We start from the raw sequence: 15,846 nt of genomic DNA, 5'->3' as shown, positions 1-15,846 counted from the left end.
AGACTCCTGTATCCACTAACTCCAGATCACCGTACCTATAAACCACAAGACCATTGTGCATAATAACCATCACACCACTTACCAATTGCCACTAGACCAAGATACCCAATAACCAGTCACCCAGTGTACCCAATAAGCACAATGCCACTGTATTCAATAAACACTACAGGACTGTAACCAATAACCACTACTAGAACTCTGTATCCAAAAACCACTAGAACACTGCACCTTTAAATAACTGAATCATTGTACCCATAAACCACACCAGTGTGTGCCGTAAAGACTGCAGCACTATACCCATTAACCACTCGAGCACTTTTCCTATTAACTACTTAACCTCCATATCCAGTAAACACTACAGCATGTACCCAATAACCACAAGACAGATATATCCGTGATCAATAACCATGAGAACACTGTACCCAATAACCACTGGACCACTATACACTTGAAGCACTAGACTACTCTATTAATAAACCATTTAACCATTGTACTCAGTAAACACTGCAGCACTGTACCAATAAAAAAACTGGATCACTGTGCTGAATAACCACTATACCTCAGTATCCAATAACTACCAGAACAGTGCATCCATAAATAATTAGACCACTGTAACCATTAACCATGACACCATTGTACTCAATAATCACAGCAGGATTGTACCCATTAACCACTGGACCACTTTATCCAATAACCACAAGAACAATGTATCCATTAACCAGAAATTCACTGCACTCAATAATCGCAAGACCACAGTACCCATAAAACACAAGACAACTAAACACACAAAACAACAGACCACTGTACCCATAAACGACTGTATACATAAAGCACTGTACCCAATAACCACTAGAACACTATACCCATAAACCACTCATTTGATGTGTCCCATAAACACTGCAGCACTGTAACCAATAACTAGTAGACAACAGTACTCATAAACTATGAGACCACCATACCCATAAATAACTGGACCACTATACTCACTGACCACGACATCACTGGACACAATAAACATTGCAGGGCTGTACGCATTCCACTAGACCACTTTCCCAATAACCACTAGAACACTGTACCCATTAATAACTGAACCACTAGATCCACTAATCATTGGACTACTTATTCAACAAGAATTAGTCCACTGTACTCAATGAACATTGGAGGACTGTACCCAATAACCACTAGACCAATAACCGCAAGATCATTGTGCTCAATAACCATAAAAACAGTGTGCCCAACAGCCAGAAGATAACAATACTCGATAACCACAAGTTCACAGAGCCAATAAACCAAAAGAACACTGTACTAATGAACCACAAGACCCCTGCACTGAATAACTACTAGATTACTGTACTCATAAACCACGAGCCCAATTTCACCATTAAACAGAAGACCACTTACCCATAAGCCACTAGCCCAGTATCTCCATTGAGCACTCTACCCACAAACCACAAGAACACTATCCACTATCCATTCACCACTCAACCACTACACCCAATTACCAGTGTACCCATAAACCCGTAGTTTGCTGTACCAATTAACCACAAGCCAACTATACCAAGAAACCACTAGACAACTATCCCCATTGACTGAGATCACTGTTTAAGAAAGATTGTAAGGAAAAGCCAGGGAACCATAAACCAATGAGTCTGACTTCAGTGGTGGGTAGGTTGTTGGATGGATTCTGAGAGACAGGATCGACCTGCATTTGGAAAGGCAAGGACTAATTAGGGATAGTCAGCATGGCTTTGTGCATGGCAAATTGTGTCTTACAAATTTATTTGGGTTACTAAGAAGATAGTACATTAGACTGCCTGCACGAACTTCAGCAAGGTCTTCAACAAGGTCCTTCATGATACGCTGGTTAGTAAGGTTGGATCACAGGAAGATCCAGGGTGAGCTAGCCAATTGGATTGATGATAAAGGACAGAGAGTAGTGGTAGAGGATTATTATTCAGACTGAATACCTGTGACCAGCAGTGTGCTGCAAGGATCAGTTCTGGGTCTACAGTTGTTCATCATTTAAATCGGGCAATATGGCGGCAGAGTTGGATCCTTCAACTGGAGCTCCACTGCTCCGCCTATTCTTTTTGTTCCTTTTCTACTTTTTTCTCTCAGCATTCCTGGAGCAGCATGAAGGGGAAATCTGAGTATGGGAGTGGCACAAAGGAGAAACCAGAATCCTGGAGTGGCACTTGGGGAACCCCAAGTACCAGAGTGGCACGAGTAGAAACCTGAGTACCAGAGCAGCGTGAGGGGAGTTGAGTATCGGAGCGGCACGAGGAGAAATCTGAGTCCTGGTGCAGCGCAAGGTGAAATGAGTCCTGGTGCAGTGTGACTTACCTTGTGGCAGCTGAGCACCGATGAATAGACCGGAGCAGAGTGAAACACTCGTGCATGGTGTAGGACAGCCAGACGACTTGCTCAACTGCTGCTATTTGGAATTCTTTACCAGAGTGTAATATAAATCCTTTAACTCTGTTACAACTATCTTATCTCTAACTTTTTTTTAATATACTAAGTTATCAACTACTTTTCCTTTTAATCCTCTTTTGTATCCAAGATTTGTACCTAAGTACTTGTACCTAAGATAGCGCCATTGTAAAAGATTTTCACTACACTCCTGCACTGGTGTACAAGTGACAATAAAGAATATTCTATTCTCTTCTAAAATCAACTATTTAGATGAGAATATCAGAGGTATGGTTAGTACGTTTACAGATGACATCAAAGCATAGTAGATAGTGAAGAAGGTTAACTAAGAATGCATCAAGATCTTGATAAGATGGGCTGAGAAGTGGCAGATGGAAACTTAAATAAATGTGAGGTGTTCCATTTAGGTAAGTTGGGAAGTCATGTTGAATTTGTACAAGACATTGGTGAGGCCACGTTTAGAATATTGTGCATGATTCTTGTTGATAAACTAGAAAAGGTGCAGGAAAGATTTACCAGGATGATGCAGGACTGGAGGGTTTGTAGTATAGGGAAACACTAAACAGGCTTCAATCCCTGGACTGTCAGAGGATGAGGAGGGGGGGGGGGGGTGATTTTACAGAGGTGAGGGAGTCCAGAACTAGAGAGCATAGGTTTAGGTGAGATACCTAAGTGGCAACGTTTTCATGCAGAGGGTGGTACGTGTGTGGAATGAGCTGCCAGAGGATGTGGTGGAGGCTGGTACAATTACAACATTTAAAAGGCTTCTGGATGAGTATATGAATAGGAAGGATTTGGAGGGATATGGGCTGGGTGCTGGCAGGTGGAACTAGAATGGGTTGGGATATCTGGTTGACATGAACAGGTTGGACCGAAGGGTCTGTTTCCGTGCTGTACATCTCTATGACTCTCATGACTTAGAGTCATGGACAGGAGCGAATAGCCAGGACCTTTTTCCTGGGGTAGGGGAGTCTGTAACGAGAGGGTACAGGTTTGAGGTGAGAGGGACAAGATTGAAAACGGCCTGAAGGATAACTTTTTTCACACAGAGGGCGGTACGTGTGTGGAATGAGCTGCCAGAGGAGGTAGTGGAGGCTGGTACAATTACAACATTTAAAAGGCATTTGGATGGGTTCAGAGGGATATGGGCCAAATGCTGGCCAACGGGACTGGGTCAGATTGGGATACCTGATCGGCATGAATGTGTTGGGCTGGAAGCTCTGTTTCCATGCTGTACGGCTCTGTGACTGTATCCACTGGACGGCACAACCACCATCCCTGTGGCTGGCACCGCTGGGTCACTCTGAGGAGGAAAGGGGTGGAGCTTCGGGAGTTCTGACCTCTAACCCTACCCTCATCAAAGGTCACGTCATGGAGTCGACGCGGCGAGTTCTGAGGGAAGGGGAGGAACTTCGGGCGAGCCGACCTCAACTCCACCCCACCTAAGGTCACGTGACGCCCCGCCGCTGCGTCACGGCTAATGGGCGGGGTAGAAGTGGCTCGCGGACCCCGGATGTAGTGGAGCGGCCTTACGATGAGCAAAGGCAAAGAGTGACCCCAACGGCCCGGTCAGTAAGAGAGGGACAGAGTGACTCTTTCCGCGCCCCCTCTTCCAGCCAGTGAGAGAGTGACCCTTCCCCCCCACCCCCCGGGTCAGTGAGAGAGTGACCCTTCCCCCCCCCCACCCCCCGGTCAGTGAGAGAGAGAGAGACCCCCCCCCCCCCCCCCCAGTCAGTGAGAAAGTGACCCCTTCTGATTTTGATCTTTTTTTATTGGTTGCTTCAGGCATCACCTTTCACTCGCATTGAAAACAAGTAGGTCATTGTATGGCTGATAGCTGTGATCAAGGATGTGGTACATAGTTTGTATTTGGGAGTACTGCTAGTTCTCACCCTCGAGTTGTGGTTGTATTCCTGAAAACTGAGACTGTAAATTCATCATAAGTTCCTGTAGGAATCAACATTGGAGGCAGGATCTGGTTCCTCTGAACCCTTCTTGTCCACCTAAAACAATATAGCATTTGAAATACTGTACTGTGGTTATAAATTGTTATCTGAAATAACTTTCCAAATAAAATAAAATGCTCAATGTACCAGAAAAACTGAATTGATTCAAATAAGAAAATTCTGGTTGATATCTCTCAGGAATGGATTTCTCTTGCTTTAGCAAGTGCTGTCCCTCGCACCCACAATCTCTCTCTCACTGATCATTGACATGAAGAATTGAGGTCAGCTGCCCTTCACTAGTTTGAAAGCAGTACAAAATCTCTAGTTTTGATTTTGGTTGGTTGCTGGTTGACAGTCTGTAGTATTGGAGGTATTTAATTCAGACTGTGCCCACACAACCAGTTTGTAAATATTTAGACAAGCAGGAGAGCTTGGCAATGGAGGGGGTGGTAGTGGCTAGCTGGAGGATAGAGGATAACTGAAAGAAAGTGGCAGATTAATTTTTTTGACACTTTTTCTGTTATATTTGGTTCCTTGTAGTGAGGAGAACGTTGGTGTCTGCATACCTGAGAAAGAACATTGAATTTGCTGTTTGGAATCTTCCTGATGTCGGAACTACCTGCCCAGGTTGTGCCTGTATTCCAGGGAGGGCAGCCGACGGAGAGTGCATCTGAAAACCATCAAGTAAACACGGTGAGATCACCCACTTCTCATTTTATGTCTGATTGTTTCTTCAACTTCAAATTACAAAGGGTTTTGATTGGCAGTCGAAACTGCTCAAGGAAACGTAGAAGATAGGAGGAGGCCAATCAAGCTTGCTCTGCTAATCATCACGATCATGGCTGATTGTCCAACTGATTAGCCTAATCCTGCTTTCTCCCCATAACCTTTAATCCCATTCGCTCCAAGTGCTATATCTAGCCATCTCTTTGAATACAGTCAATGTTTTGGCATCAACTATTTCTGTGATAATGAATTCCACAGTGTTGTCAGTCTTTGGTTGAAGAAATATCTCCGCATCTCTGTCCTAAATGGTCTACCTCGAATCCTCAGGCTGTGACCATTGATTCTGGACACACCCACCATCAGGAATGCCCTCCCTGCATCTACCCTATCTAGTGCTGTTAGAATTTTGTAACTGTGAGATCCCGCCTCATTCATCTAAACCCCAGCAAAAACAATCCTATCCTAGTCAATCTCTCGTCATATATCAGCACTGCCACCCCAGAATCAACCAGGTAAACCTCCACTGCACTCCCTCAAGAGCATCCTTCCTCAGAAAAGGAGACTAAAACTGCATGCAGTATTCTAGGTGTGGCCTCACCAAGGCCCTGTATAATTGTAACAACACATCTCTACTCCTGTACTCGACTTCCTGCAATGAAGGTCAACATACCATTTGACTTCTTTTCTTTTCTGCCTGCTGTACCTGTATGGTGCACCTTCAGCGGCTGGTGTACCTGGGTCCCACTACAGACTCCCCTCCCCCAATTTACAGCCATTCAGATAGTAATCTGCTGCCTTGTTTCTGCTTCCAAAATGAATAACCTCTCATTTATCCAATTTATATTGCATTACCATTGATTTGCTCACTCACCAAGCCTGTCCAGATCATGCTGAAGGATCTTTGCATCATCATCATCATCATCACAGTTCACCCTCCCATCCAACTTGGTGTCATCTGCAAACTTTGAAATGTTGCATTCTGTTCTCTCATCCAAATCATTAATATATATTGTGAATAGCTGGGGTCTCAGCCCAGATCTCAGCATTGCTCGCTGCAGGTTCATTTAAAAAGGATACAGATTTAGGATTATTGGCATAGGAAGCAGTGGTGGGGCATAGGATACTGAATAGTAACAAAATCATTCTTGTATGGTATGTGGAATGCACTGCCTGTGGGGAAGGAATAGAAATGGGAGCTGGAGATTTTAAGTGAGGTTAGTTTCAGTTTGAAAATGGAACTGGTTATCACTCAATGCTTGGTTTTTTTTACGTCAATGAGGTCCAATGTGAATTGAAATAGCAAGTTATTACCAGTTAATTGGTTGGAATTAATTTGTCAGTGGGGGTGGGTTGGTATTTTTAAGATTGGAAGTGAAGCCAGGAATCCTGTCCCAATAGATTGTCACAGTGACGTTTTGATTGTTGTTTGTGGAAGTTCTGCAATTCAAGGTTGTTGTATGTTGCTCTCCAGATAGTGCACAGGGCCATGCTCAAAGAAACAGAGCTGTTTGCATAATGTGAGTCACAAATACAGAAATTGCTGGAAAGGTCAGCAGGTCTGGTATCATCTGGGATAACAGTTGGATGGACAAAGGTTAGCCTGGAAGAATGAATAACCGCTCATGGTGACCATTAGTGGCTGACAATGGAATGTTTATGGTGGCAGCCCATGTGATGACAAGGCCTGATGTGTTGGGGGGAATGGGATAAAGTCACAGCAGCACGATGGCTCAGTGGTTAGCACTATTGCCCCTCAGCGCCAGAGACCCAGGTTCAATTCCACCTTCGGGTGGTTATGTGGAGGTTGCATTTTTTGCCCATTTCTGCATGGGTTTCCTTTGGTTGTTCTGGTTTCCTCCCACAACCCAAAGCTGTGCAGGATAAGCCACACTAAATTGCCAAGGGATGTGTATTAGCCATGGGAAATGCAAGGTTGTATGGATTGCATTGGGGGAGTGGGGGTGGATCTATATTGGATGATCTTGGGATGGTCAGTGTGGACTTTATGGGCTGAATGGCCTGCTTCCTTGCAATCGGGAATCTATGAAGAGGTCCTGTCATCACATGGCTGCTACCACACACACACAGTCCCCGTTGAAATCTATTCATTCTCCCTGACTGAACTTTGCCTGTCCAACTGTTTTTCTCTGTCTTTGGGCTCTATCTCCACATCTTGTTCAACCCCCAACCCCATCCACTGGTTATGAAACGTTAACTCTAATGTTTCTTCACATATGCTTTGAGGTGTGGCAAATCATGTCTCACAAACTTGATTGAAATTTTTTGAAGAAATAGCAAAGAGGATTGATGGGAGCAGAGCAGTGGACGTGATCTATATGGACTCCTGAAAGGCGTTTGACAAGGTTCCCCATGGAAGGCTGTTTAGCAAGGTTAGATCTCATGGAATACAGGGAGAACGAGCCATTTGGATACAGAACTGGTTCAAAGGTAGAACACAGAGGGTGGTGGTGGAGGGTTGTTTTTCAGACTGGAGGCCTGTGACCAATGGAGTGCCACAAGGATCGGTGCTGGATCCACTACTTTTCGTCATTTAGTCATTTATATAAATGATTTGGATGTGAGCACAAGAGGTATAGTTAGTAAGTTTGCAGATGACACCAAAATTGGAGGTGTAGTAGACATTGAAGAAGGTTACCTCAGATTACAACAGGATCTTGATTAGATGGGCCAGTGGGCTGAGTGGCAGATGGAGTTTAATTTAGATAAATGCGAGGTGCTGCAATTTGAGAAAGTAAATATTAACAGGACTTATATACTTAATGGTAAGGTCCTAGGGAGTGTTGCTGAACAGACTTTGGAGCGCAGGTTTATAGCTCCTTGAAAGTGGAGTCGCAGGTAGATAGGATAGTGAAGAAAGCATTTGGTATGCTTTCCTTTGTTGGTCAGAGTATTGAGTACAGGAGTTGGGAGATCATGATGCAGCTGTACAGGACATTGTTTAGGCCACTTTTGGAATATTGTTTGCAATTCTGGTCTCCTCGCTATCGGAAGGATGTTGTGAAGCTTGAAAGAATTCAGAAAAGATTGACAAGGATGTTGCCGGGGTTGGAGGATTTGAGCTATTGGGAGAGGTTGAATCGGTTGGGGTTGTTTTCCCGTGAATGTCAGAGGTTGAAGGGTGACCTTATAGATGTTTATAATATCATGAGGGGCATGGAAAGGGTAAATAGACAAGGTCTTTTCCTTGGGGTAGGGGAGTCCAGGACTAGAGGGTTTAGGGTGAGAGGGGAAAGATATAAAAGAGACCTAAGGGCAACGTTTTTCACGCAGAGGATGGTACGGGTATGGAATGAGCTGCTAGAGGAAGTGGTGGAGGCTGGTACAATTGCAACACTTAAACGGCACCTGGATGGGTATATGAATAGGAAGGGTTTGGAGGGATATGGGCTGGGTGCTGGCAGCTGGGACTAGATTGGGTTGGGATACCTGGTCAGCATGGACGAGTTGGAATGAAGCGCCTGTTTCTGTGTGTACATCTCTGTGACTGTGACGTGCTGCCAGACCTGCTGAGCTTTTTCAGCAATTTCTGTTTTTGTTTCTGATTTCCAGCATCCACAGTTCCTTTTGGTTTCTCAGATTATGTAAGTGACCAATTTGTGTGTAATCGTCTGACAAAGCTCTGGTTGTGAAGTCTATTTGTGGGAAACTGTTTTCAATTGACTTGATGAGATGGGAATATAACAACCAAGGTGTTTTACTGAATGTGTTAAATCAGTTCTCACTAATTATGGTTCCCAACTCTGAACACTCTCGGGATTGAGGAAGAAGATACAAAGGGTGGATAAGGAGCTTGGAAACAGACAAATCACTCGGCCCAGGATTTTTCTCCTTTGCCTGGAGTAATTGAGTTTGTCATTATGTTCTGGATTAGAGTGGTGCTGGAAAAACACAGCGGTTCAGGCAGCATCCGAGGAGCAGGAAAATTTACATTTCAGGAAAGAGCTATGCCTATTTGAAAGACATTAGCAACTCACCAGCCCAGCATTAAAACTACCCCCCCCCCCACCGAAGAAATTAAGGAAATACTTCCTCAGGAAAAGTTTAGACTTTAAATACATAGTCTTAACTTCTAAATAACTGTTCAAATAACGCATATTTAGCTCTCCCGCCCCCACCTATACCTTTTCCAGATCACTTACAGCCTCCCCTAACATCATAACCCCTCTGCCATGCTATCTGACACTCTACATTCTATCCAATGGGCCACCATTCCCATGACAACATACCCCTACCTGCTTGCCATCTAAACAGCCTGACAGCTGATTTCTTACCAACTTGGCATTCTGCCCTAACCACCTGGCATTCTTCTCTCGATCATCACCATCTCTGCACTTCCTATTTGACACCCACTTACCTTTGTACACTTACTGTTTGACAGCAGCTATCCATGGTTGCCTGTGATGTCTGGGTCTTGAAATGACAGAATACAGTAGCTGACTGCCGTGAAAAGGCAGTGAGATTTGCCTTTGTCTGATAATTCTATGCCATGAGAGAACTATCAGATGAGGAGCATGGCTCCACATTTCAAAGAGGATTTTTAAAGATGATTTGGAGTGGCAATTACCTTGCTTACTATCTCTAAAACTCTCAGACTGACTTCTTCCACCCCTGGGAAACATAGTGACTCAAAGAGCCATTACTACACAAGGCACACCCTAGTCAAACCAACCAAAATAGAAAAGCACTAACACTTACCACTCTCGGCCTTTAGCTTAACAACCCTAATCCGATCCTGGAATTAGAGATTTTGATCCTGACAAGGCCCCCTAATTTGTTATGAATCAGATGAAGCCCCCTCAAAATGTATTCAGAAGGTAGTCGAGACCCTGAATCATCTTTATTTTCCACGTCTTATGTTCCAGATGCAATTCAGTTGGTCAAACTACTCAACGCTTTATGCATACACTAGAGTTACAATACAACAAGAAAGAAGAAATTGGAATAACTTTTAATAGAGTATTTAACTACTAAACAGTAACTGTTCCAGTATAGTAACATCCCATAAGCATATTCTTGATAAGGCAAATTCAATAAAACCGATTGTCTCACAAGGAATTCCAGCAGCAGGAAGAGAGCCACTGTGGGAGGAAAAACAGTTTCCACATCCAGTTTCACACCCCCAGCAGCTGCTACTGAAAAGCTAAAACTCAAATTTCTGGTTTTGTGGGAACTTGCTCTTCCCATTCAGGCTGTTTCTATTGTTCTAATGTTTTTTTAAAAAAATAACAAGGCTCCACAAGCTGTTACTTTAAGAGGTTTCAATAAATAGCTCAGAACCTGTGACTTAAAATCTCTATTCAAAAAACACACCACAAAATACACCTATTAAAGCCATTGCGTCATCATTTTCCATTTGCAAGTTTGCTGATGATACCACTGTACTGGATCGGATCTCAAACAGTGACAAGACTTGAGTACTTAGCAGCATGGTGTAACAATCTCTCCCTCAATATCAGCAAAACGAAGGAATTGGTCATTGACTTCAGGAAGCAGAGTGGAGGACACGCCCCTGTCTGCACCAGTGGTGAGGTGCAGATGGTCACGCACTTCAACTTCCCAGGATTAAATGTCACCAAGCTGTCTACATTTTTCCTGTACTCTGTCTGTTTGTTGTTTGAGATCCAACCTACCACTGTAGTATTATCAGCAAACTTATAATTGGAGTGAGAGCAGAATCTGGCCACACAGTCATGGGTGTATAAGGAGTATAGTAACGGGATGAGTACACAGCTTTGCAGGGTACTGGTTTGCGTCGGTGGTGCTGAGGTAAATATGGTTGAGAGCTTCAAGTTCCTAAGAGTAAATACCAACAACAATCTGACCTGGTCCATCTACATTGTCATTACAGTCAAGAAAGTACACCAATGCTTCTACTTCCTCAGAAGGCTAAGCAAATTCAGCATGTCCACAATGATGCTTACCAATTTTTGTAGATGCACTATAGAAAGCTTACAATCCAGATACATCACAGCTTGGTATGGTTGCTCTGCCAAGACTGCAAGAAATTGGCGTTGGGAACGCAACCCAGTCCATCATGAAATCCAGCCTTCCTTCCATTGACATCATCTCCATGCTTCCTGCTATCTTGGGGAAAGCAACCAACATAATCAAAGACCCCTCCCATCCCAGTTATACTTCCTCCCACCCTCTTCAATCAGGCAGGAGATATATAAATGTTTGAAAATAAGGACCAAACGATTCAAGAACAGTTTCTGTCCAGCTGTAATCAGATTTATGGCCAGACCCTCAAATATTAGCGTTGATCTTTCTCTGCATCTTCTCTGTAGCTGTACTGCTATATTGTGGATTCAGTATTATTACCCTGATGTACTTATGTAAGATACGATTTGTCTGGTTAGCACGCAAAACTGTAGTTTTCACTGTGGCTCAGTACGTGACAATGATATATCAAATCAGCTGGGTCGAGATAATGGACAAAAATCTGGCATATGGAATATAATTGGGGGAAATATGAAGTTGCTCACAATGGTAGAGAGAATAAAAAATAGTAGGGAATTACTGAGGTGGAGAATGACTGTAAAATCCTAATTTGCAGAGGGATTTGGGTGTTCTGCTGCATTAGCCATCAAAAAGCAAGAGAAATAAAAGTAAAGATATTATCCTTCAGTCATACAGGGCATTGATGCAACCACATAACATCTCTTATGATGTACAGTACGGAAACAAATCCTTCAGTCCAACTCGTCCATGCCGATCAGATATCCGAACCTAGTCACGTTTGCCAGCACTTGGCCCATATCCCTGTAAACCCTTCCTATTCATATACCCATCCAGATAACTTTGAAATGCTGTAATTGTACCAGCCTCCACCACTTCCTCTGGCAGCTCATTCCATACACATACCACCCTCTGCGTGAAAATGTTGCCCCTTAGGTCTCTTTTATATCTTTCCCCTCTCACACTAAACCCTCTAGTTCTGGACTAGCCCACCTCAGGGGAAAGACCTTGTCTATTCATGCTATCTATGCCCCTCATAAGTTTATACACCCGTATAAGATTAAGTCCCCAGCCTCCGATGCTCCAGGGAAAACAGCCCCAGCCTATTCAACCTCACCATGTAGCCCAAATCCTTTAACCCTGGCACACCTTTGTAAATCTTTTCTGAATCTTTTCAAGTTTCACAACATCCGTGCAATAGGAAGGACACCAAAATTGCACGCAGTATTGCAAAAGTGGCCTAACCAATGTCCTGTACAGCCACAACATGTCCTCCCAGCTCTTGTACTCAATGCTCTAACCAATAAAGGAAGGCGTACCAAACGCCTTCTTCACTACCCTCTCTACCTGTGACTCCACTTTCAGGGAGCTATGAACCTGCTCTCCAAGTTCTCTTTGTTCAGCAAACTCCCCAAGCCCTTGCCATTAAGTGTGTAAGTACTGGTCTGATTTGCTTTTCCAAAATGCAGCATCTCACATTTATCTAAATTAAACTCCATCTGCCACCCCTCAGCCCATTGGCCCATCTGATCAAGATCCTGTTGTACTCTGAGGTAAACTTCTTTGCTGTCTACTGCACCTTCAATTTTGGTGTCATCTGCAAACTTACTAACCATGCCTTCTTTGTGCACATCCAAATCATTTATATAAATGATAAAAAGCAGTGGACCCAGCACCAATCTTTGTGGCTCTCCACTGGTCACAGGCCTCCAAGTCTGAAAAACAACCCTCCATCATCACCCTCTGTTTTCTGCCTTTGAACCAGTTCTGTATTCAGATGGCTAGTTCTCCCTGTATTCTATGAGATCTAACCTTGCTAATCAGTCTCCCATGGGGAACCTTGTTGAACGCCTTACTGAAGTCCATATAGATTACATTTACTGCTCTACCCTTATCAATCCTCTTTGTTACTTCTTCAAAAACTCAATCAAGTTTATGAGACATGATTTCCCATGCACAAAGCCATGTTGACTCTCCCTAATCAGTTCTTGCCTTTCTAAATACATGCAAATCTTTTCCCTCAGGATTCCCTCTCACAATCTGCCCAACACTGACATCAGGCTCACCAGTCATTAGTTCCCTGGCTTGTTCTTACCACCTTTCTTAAATAGTGGCACCACTGTTAGCCAACCTCCAGTCCTCTGGTACCTCACTTGTGACTTCTGATGATACAAATATAATACATGCAAGGGGGTCAGCAATCACTTCCCAAGCTTCCCGCAGAGTTCTCGGGTATACCTTTTATGCTTTTCAAGGCATCCAGCACTTCCTCCTCAGTAATTTAGACATTTTTCAAGATGTTACCATCTATCTACCCACATTCTATATCTTCCACGTCTTTCTCTACAGTAAATACTGAGGCAAAATACTCGTTTAGTATCTCCCCCAACTCCTGCTACTCTACACATAGGCTGCCTTGCTGGTCTTTGAGTGGCCTTATTCTCTCCTTAGTTACCCTTTTGTCCTTAATGTATTTATAAAAACCTGTTGGATTCTCCTTAACCCTATTTGCCAAAGCTATCTCATGTCCCCTTTTTGCCCTCCTGATTTCCCTCTTAAGTATACTCGTACTGCCTTTATACTCTTCTAAGGATTCACTCAATCTATCCTGTCTATACCAAACACGTTTACTCTTTCTTAACCAAACCTTCAATTTCTCTAGTCATCCAGCATTCCCTATACCTACCAGCCTTTCCTTTCACCCCAACAGGAATATACTGTCTCTGGACTCTCGTTATCTCATTTCTAAAGGCTTCCATTTTCCAGCCATCTCTTTACCTGCAAAAATCTGCCCCCAATCATCTTTTGAAAGTTCTTGCCTAATGCCGTCAAAATTAGCCTTCCTCCAATTTAGAACTTCAACTTTCAGATCCAGTTTATCCTTTTCCATCACTATTTTAAAACTAATAGAATTATGGTCGCTAGCCCCAAAGATGCTCCCCCACTGACACCTTAGTCACCTGCCCTGCCTTATTTCTCAAGTGTAGGTCAAATTTTGCATCTTTTCTTGAAGGTACATCCATGTACTGATTCGGAAAATTTTCTTATACACACTTAACAAATTTGTCTCCATCTAAACCCTTAACACTATGGCAGTCCCAGTCTATGTTTGGAAAGTTAAAATCCCCCAACCTTAACCACCCTATTATTCTTACAGATAACTGAAGTCTCCTTACAAATTTGTTTCTCAATTACCTGCTGACTATTAGGCAGACTATAATACAATTCCAATAAGGTGATCATCCCTTTCTTATTGCTCAGTTCCACCCAAATAACTTCCCTGGATGTATTCCCAGCACTATCCTCCCTCAGTACAGCTGTAATGTTATCCCTTATCAAAAACGCCACTCCCCCTCCTCTCTTGACCCCCTTTTTATCCTTCCTATAATACTTATATCCTGGAACATTAAACTGCCAGTTCTGTCCATCCCTGAGCTACATTTCTATAATTGCTATGATATCCCAGTCCCATGTTCCTGACCATACCCTGAGTTCATCTGCCTTCCCTGTAAGGCCTCTTGCATTGAAGTAAGTGCAGTTTAATTAATCAGTCCTATGTTGTTCTCTGCCTTGTTCCTGCCTGCCTTGATTGTTTGACTCGCTCCTTTACTGATCCGTACCAGTTTTGATCTCTTTCCTCACTATTTCCCTGGGTCCCAACCATTACCGTACTAGTTTAAATTCTCCTGAACAGCTCTAGCAAAACTCCCTCTCTCCTTTCCAATTCAGGTGCAATTCGTCCTTCCTGTACAGGTCACCTCAACCCCAGAAGAGATTCCAGTGATCCAAAAATGTGAATCCTTCTCCCCTGCACCAGCTTCTCACCCATGCATTCATCTGCTGTATCGTCCTATTCCTACCTTCATTAACTCCGAGCACCAGGAGTAATCCAGATATTACTATCCTCGAGGACCTCCTTTTTAAATTCCTGCCTAACTTTCTATATTCTCCCTTCAGAATCTCATCCTTTTCCCTTCCTATGTTGTTAGTTCCAATGTATACAATGACCTCCTGCTGGTCCCTCTCCCCCTTGAGAACGTTCTGCACCCTCTATGAGATAGCCTTGATCCTGGCACCAGGGAAGCAACATACCATGCTGGTTTTTCATTGCTGTGAAACATCTGTGTGCCTCTGACTAGAGAGTGCCCCATCACAATCGATGGCTTGGAACCCGACATACCCCTTATTACATTAGAGCCAGTCTCAATACCAGAAATTGGCTGTTCATGCTACATTCCCCTGACAGTCCATCACCCCTGTACATTTTCCAAAACTGCATACTTGGTTGAAATGGGGATGTCCACAGAAGACTCCTGCACTGCCTCCTACCTTTCCTGGAGTTAGAACATTTACCTGACTGTATCTGCAACTTTTCTCCCTTCCTATAACTGCTATCCATCACACCCCTTAGCTCTTGTAAATTCCTCATTATCTCTTACTGCCCCTCCAACGATCCATGCGATTTGATAGCATTCGCAACCAAAGGCACTTCCTGCAGACATAATCAGTAACATGAAAACTCTCCTTAAGCTCCTACATCTGACAGGAAGTGCATGTCACTCTATGAAAGGCCATCTTCGTTCCTTCACAATCTGCAGACCCAGAAAATAGCATCAAGAATACCATGTCCAGTGTTGATCTCCTTAGTTAAGGAAGGATGTAAATATATTGGAGGTGGTTCAGAAGAGGTTTGCTAGATTGGCACCTGGAATGAGTGGGTTGGTTTTTGAGGCAAGGTTGGACAGACTGGATTTGTTTTCAC

The 15,846-nt window shown here is 43.5% G+C and overlaps 1 protein-coding gene across 1 annotated transcript in view; it reads left to right on the top strand.

Moving 5' to 3' along the window:
* The first annotated feature begins 3,906 nt into the window (after nucleotides 1–3,906).
* The window catches only part of psen1 (presenilin 1), a 72,659-nt gene continuing 60,719 nt past the window's right edge, over nucleotides 3,907–15,846 (top strand). The window contains exons 1-2 of the mRNA XM_060828286.1: nucleotides 3,907–4,001; nucleotides 4,920–5,072. Of these exons, the coding sequence (XP_060684269.1) occupies nucleotides 4,986–5,072 (87 nt within the window). The 5' untranslated portion in view covers nucleotides 3,907–4,001; nucleotides 4,920–4,985. The remainder of the gene's footprint in view (nucleotides 4,002–4,919; nucleotides 5,073–15,846) is intronic.

This window comes from Hemiscyllium ocellatum, chromosome 8 (genome assembly GCF_020745735.1).
Source record: "Hemiscyllium ocellatum isolate sHemOce1 chromosome 8, sHemOce1.pat.X.cur, whole genome shotgun sequence".
NCBI classification, from domain to species: Eukaryota; Metazoa; Chordata; class Chondrichthyes; order Orectolobiformes; family Hemiscylliidae; genus Hemiscyllium; species Hemiscyllium ocellatum.
This window is presented reverse-complemented; position numbering and strand designations above follow the sequence as displayed.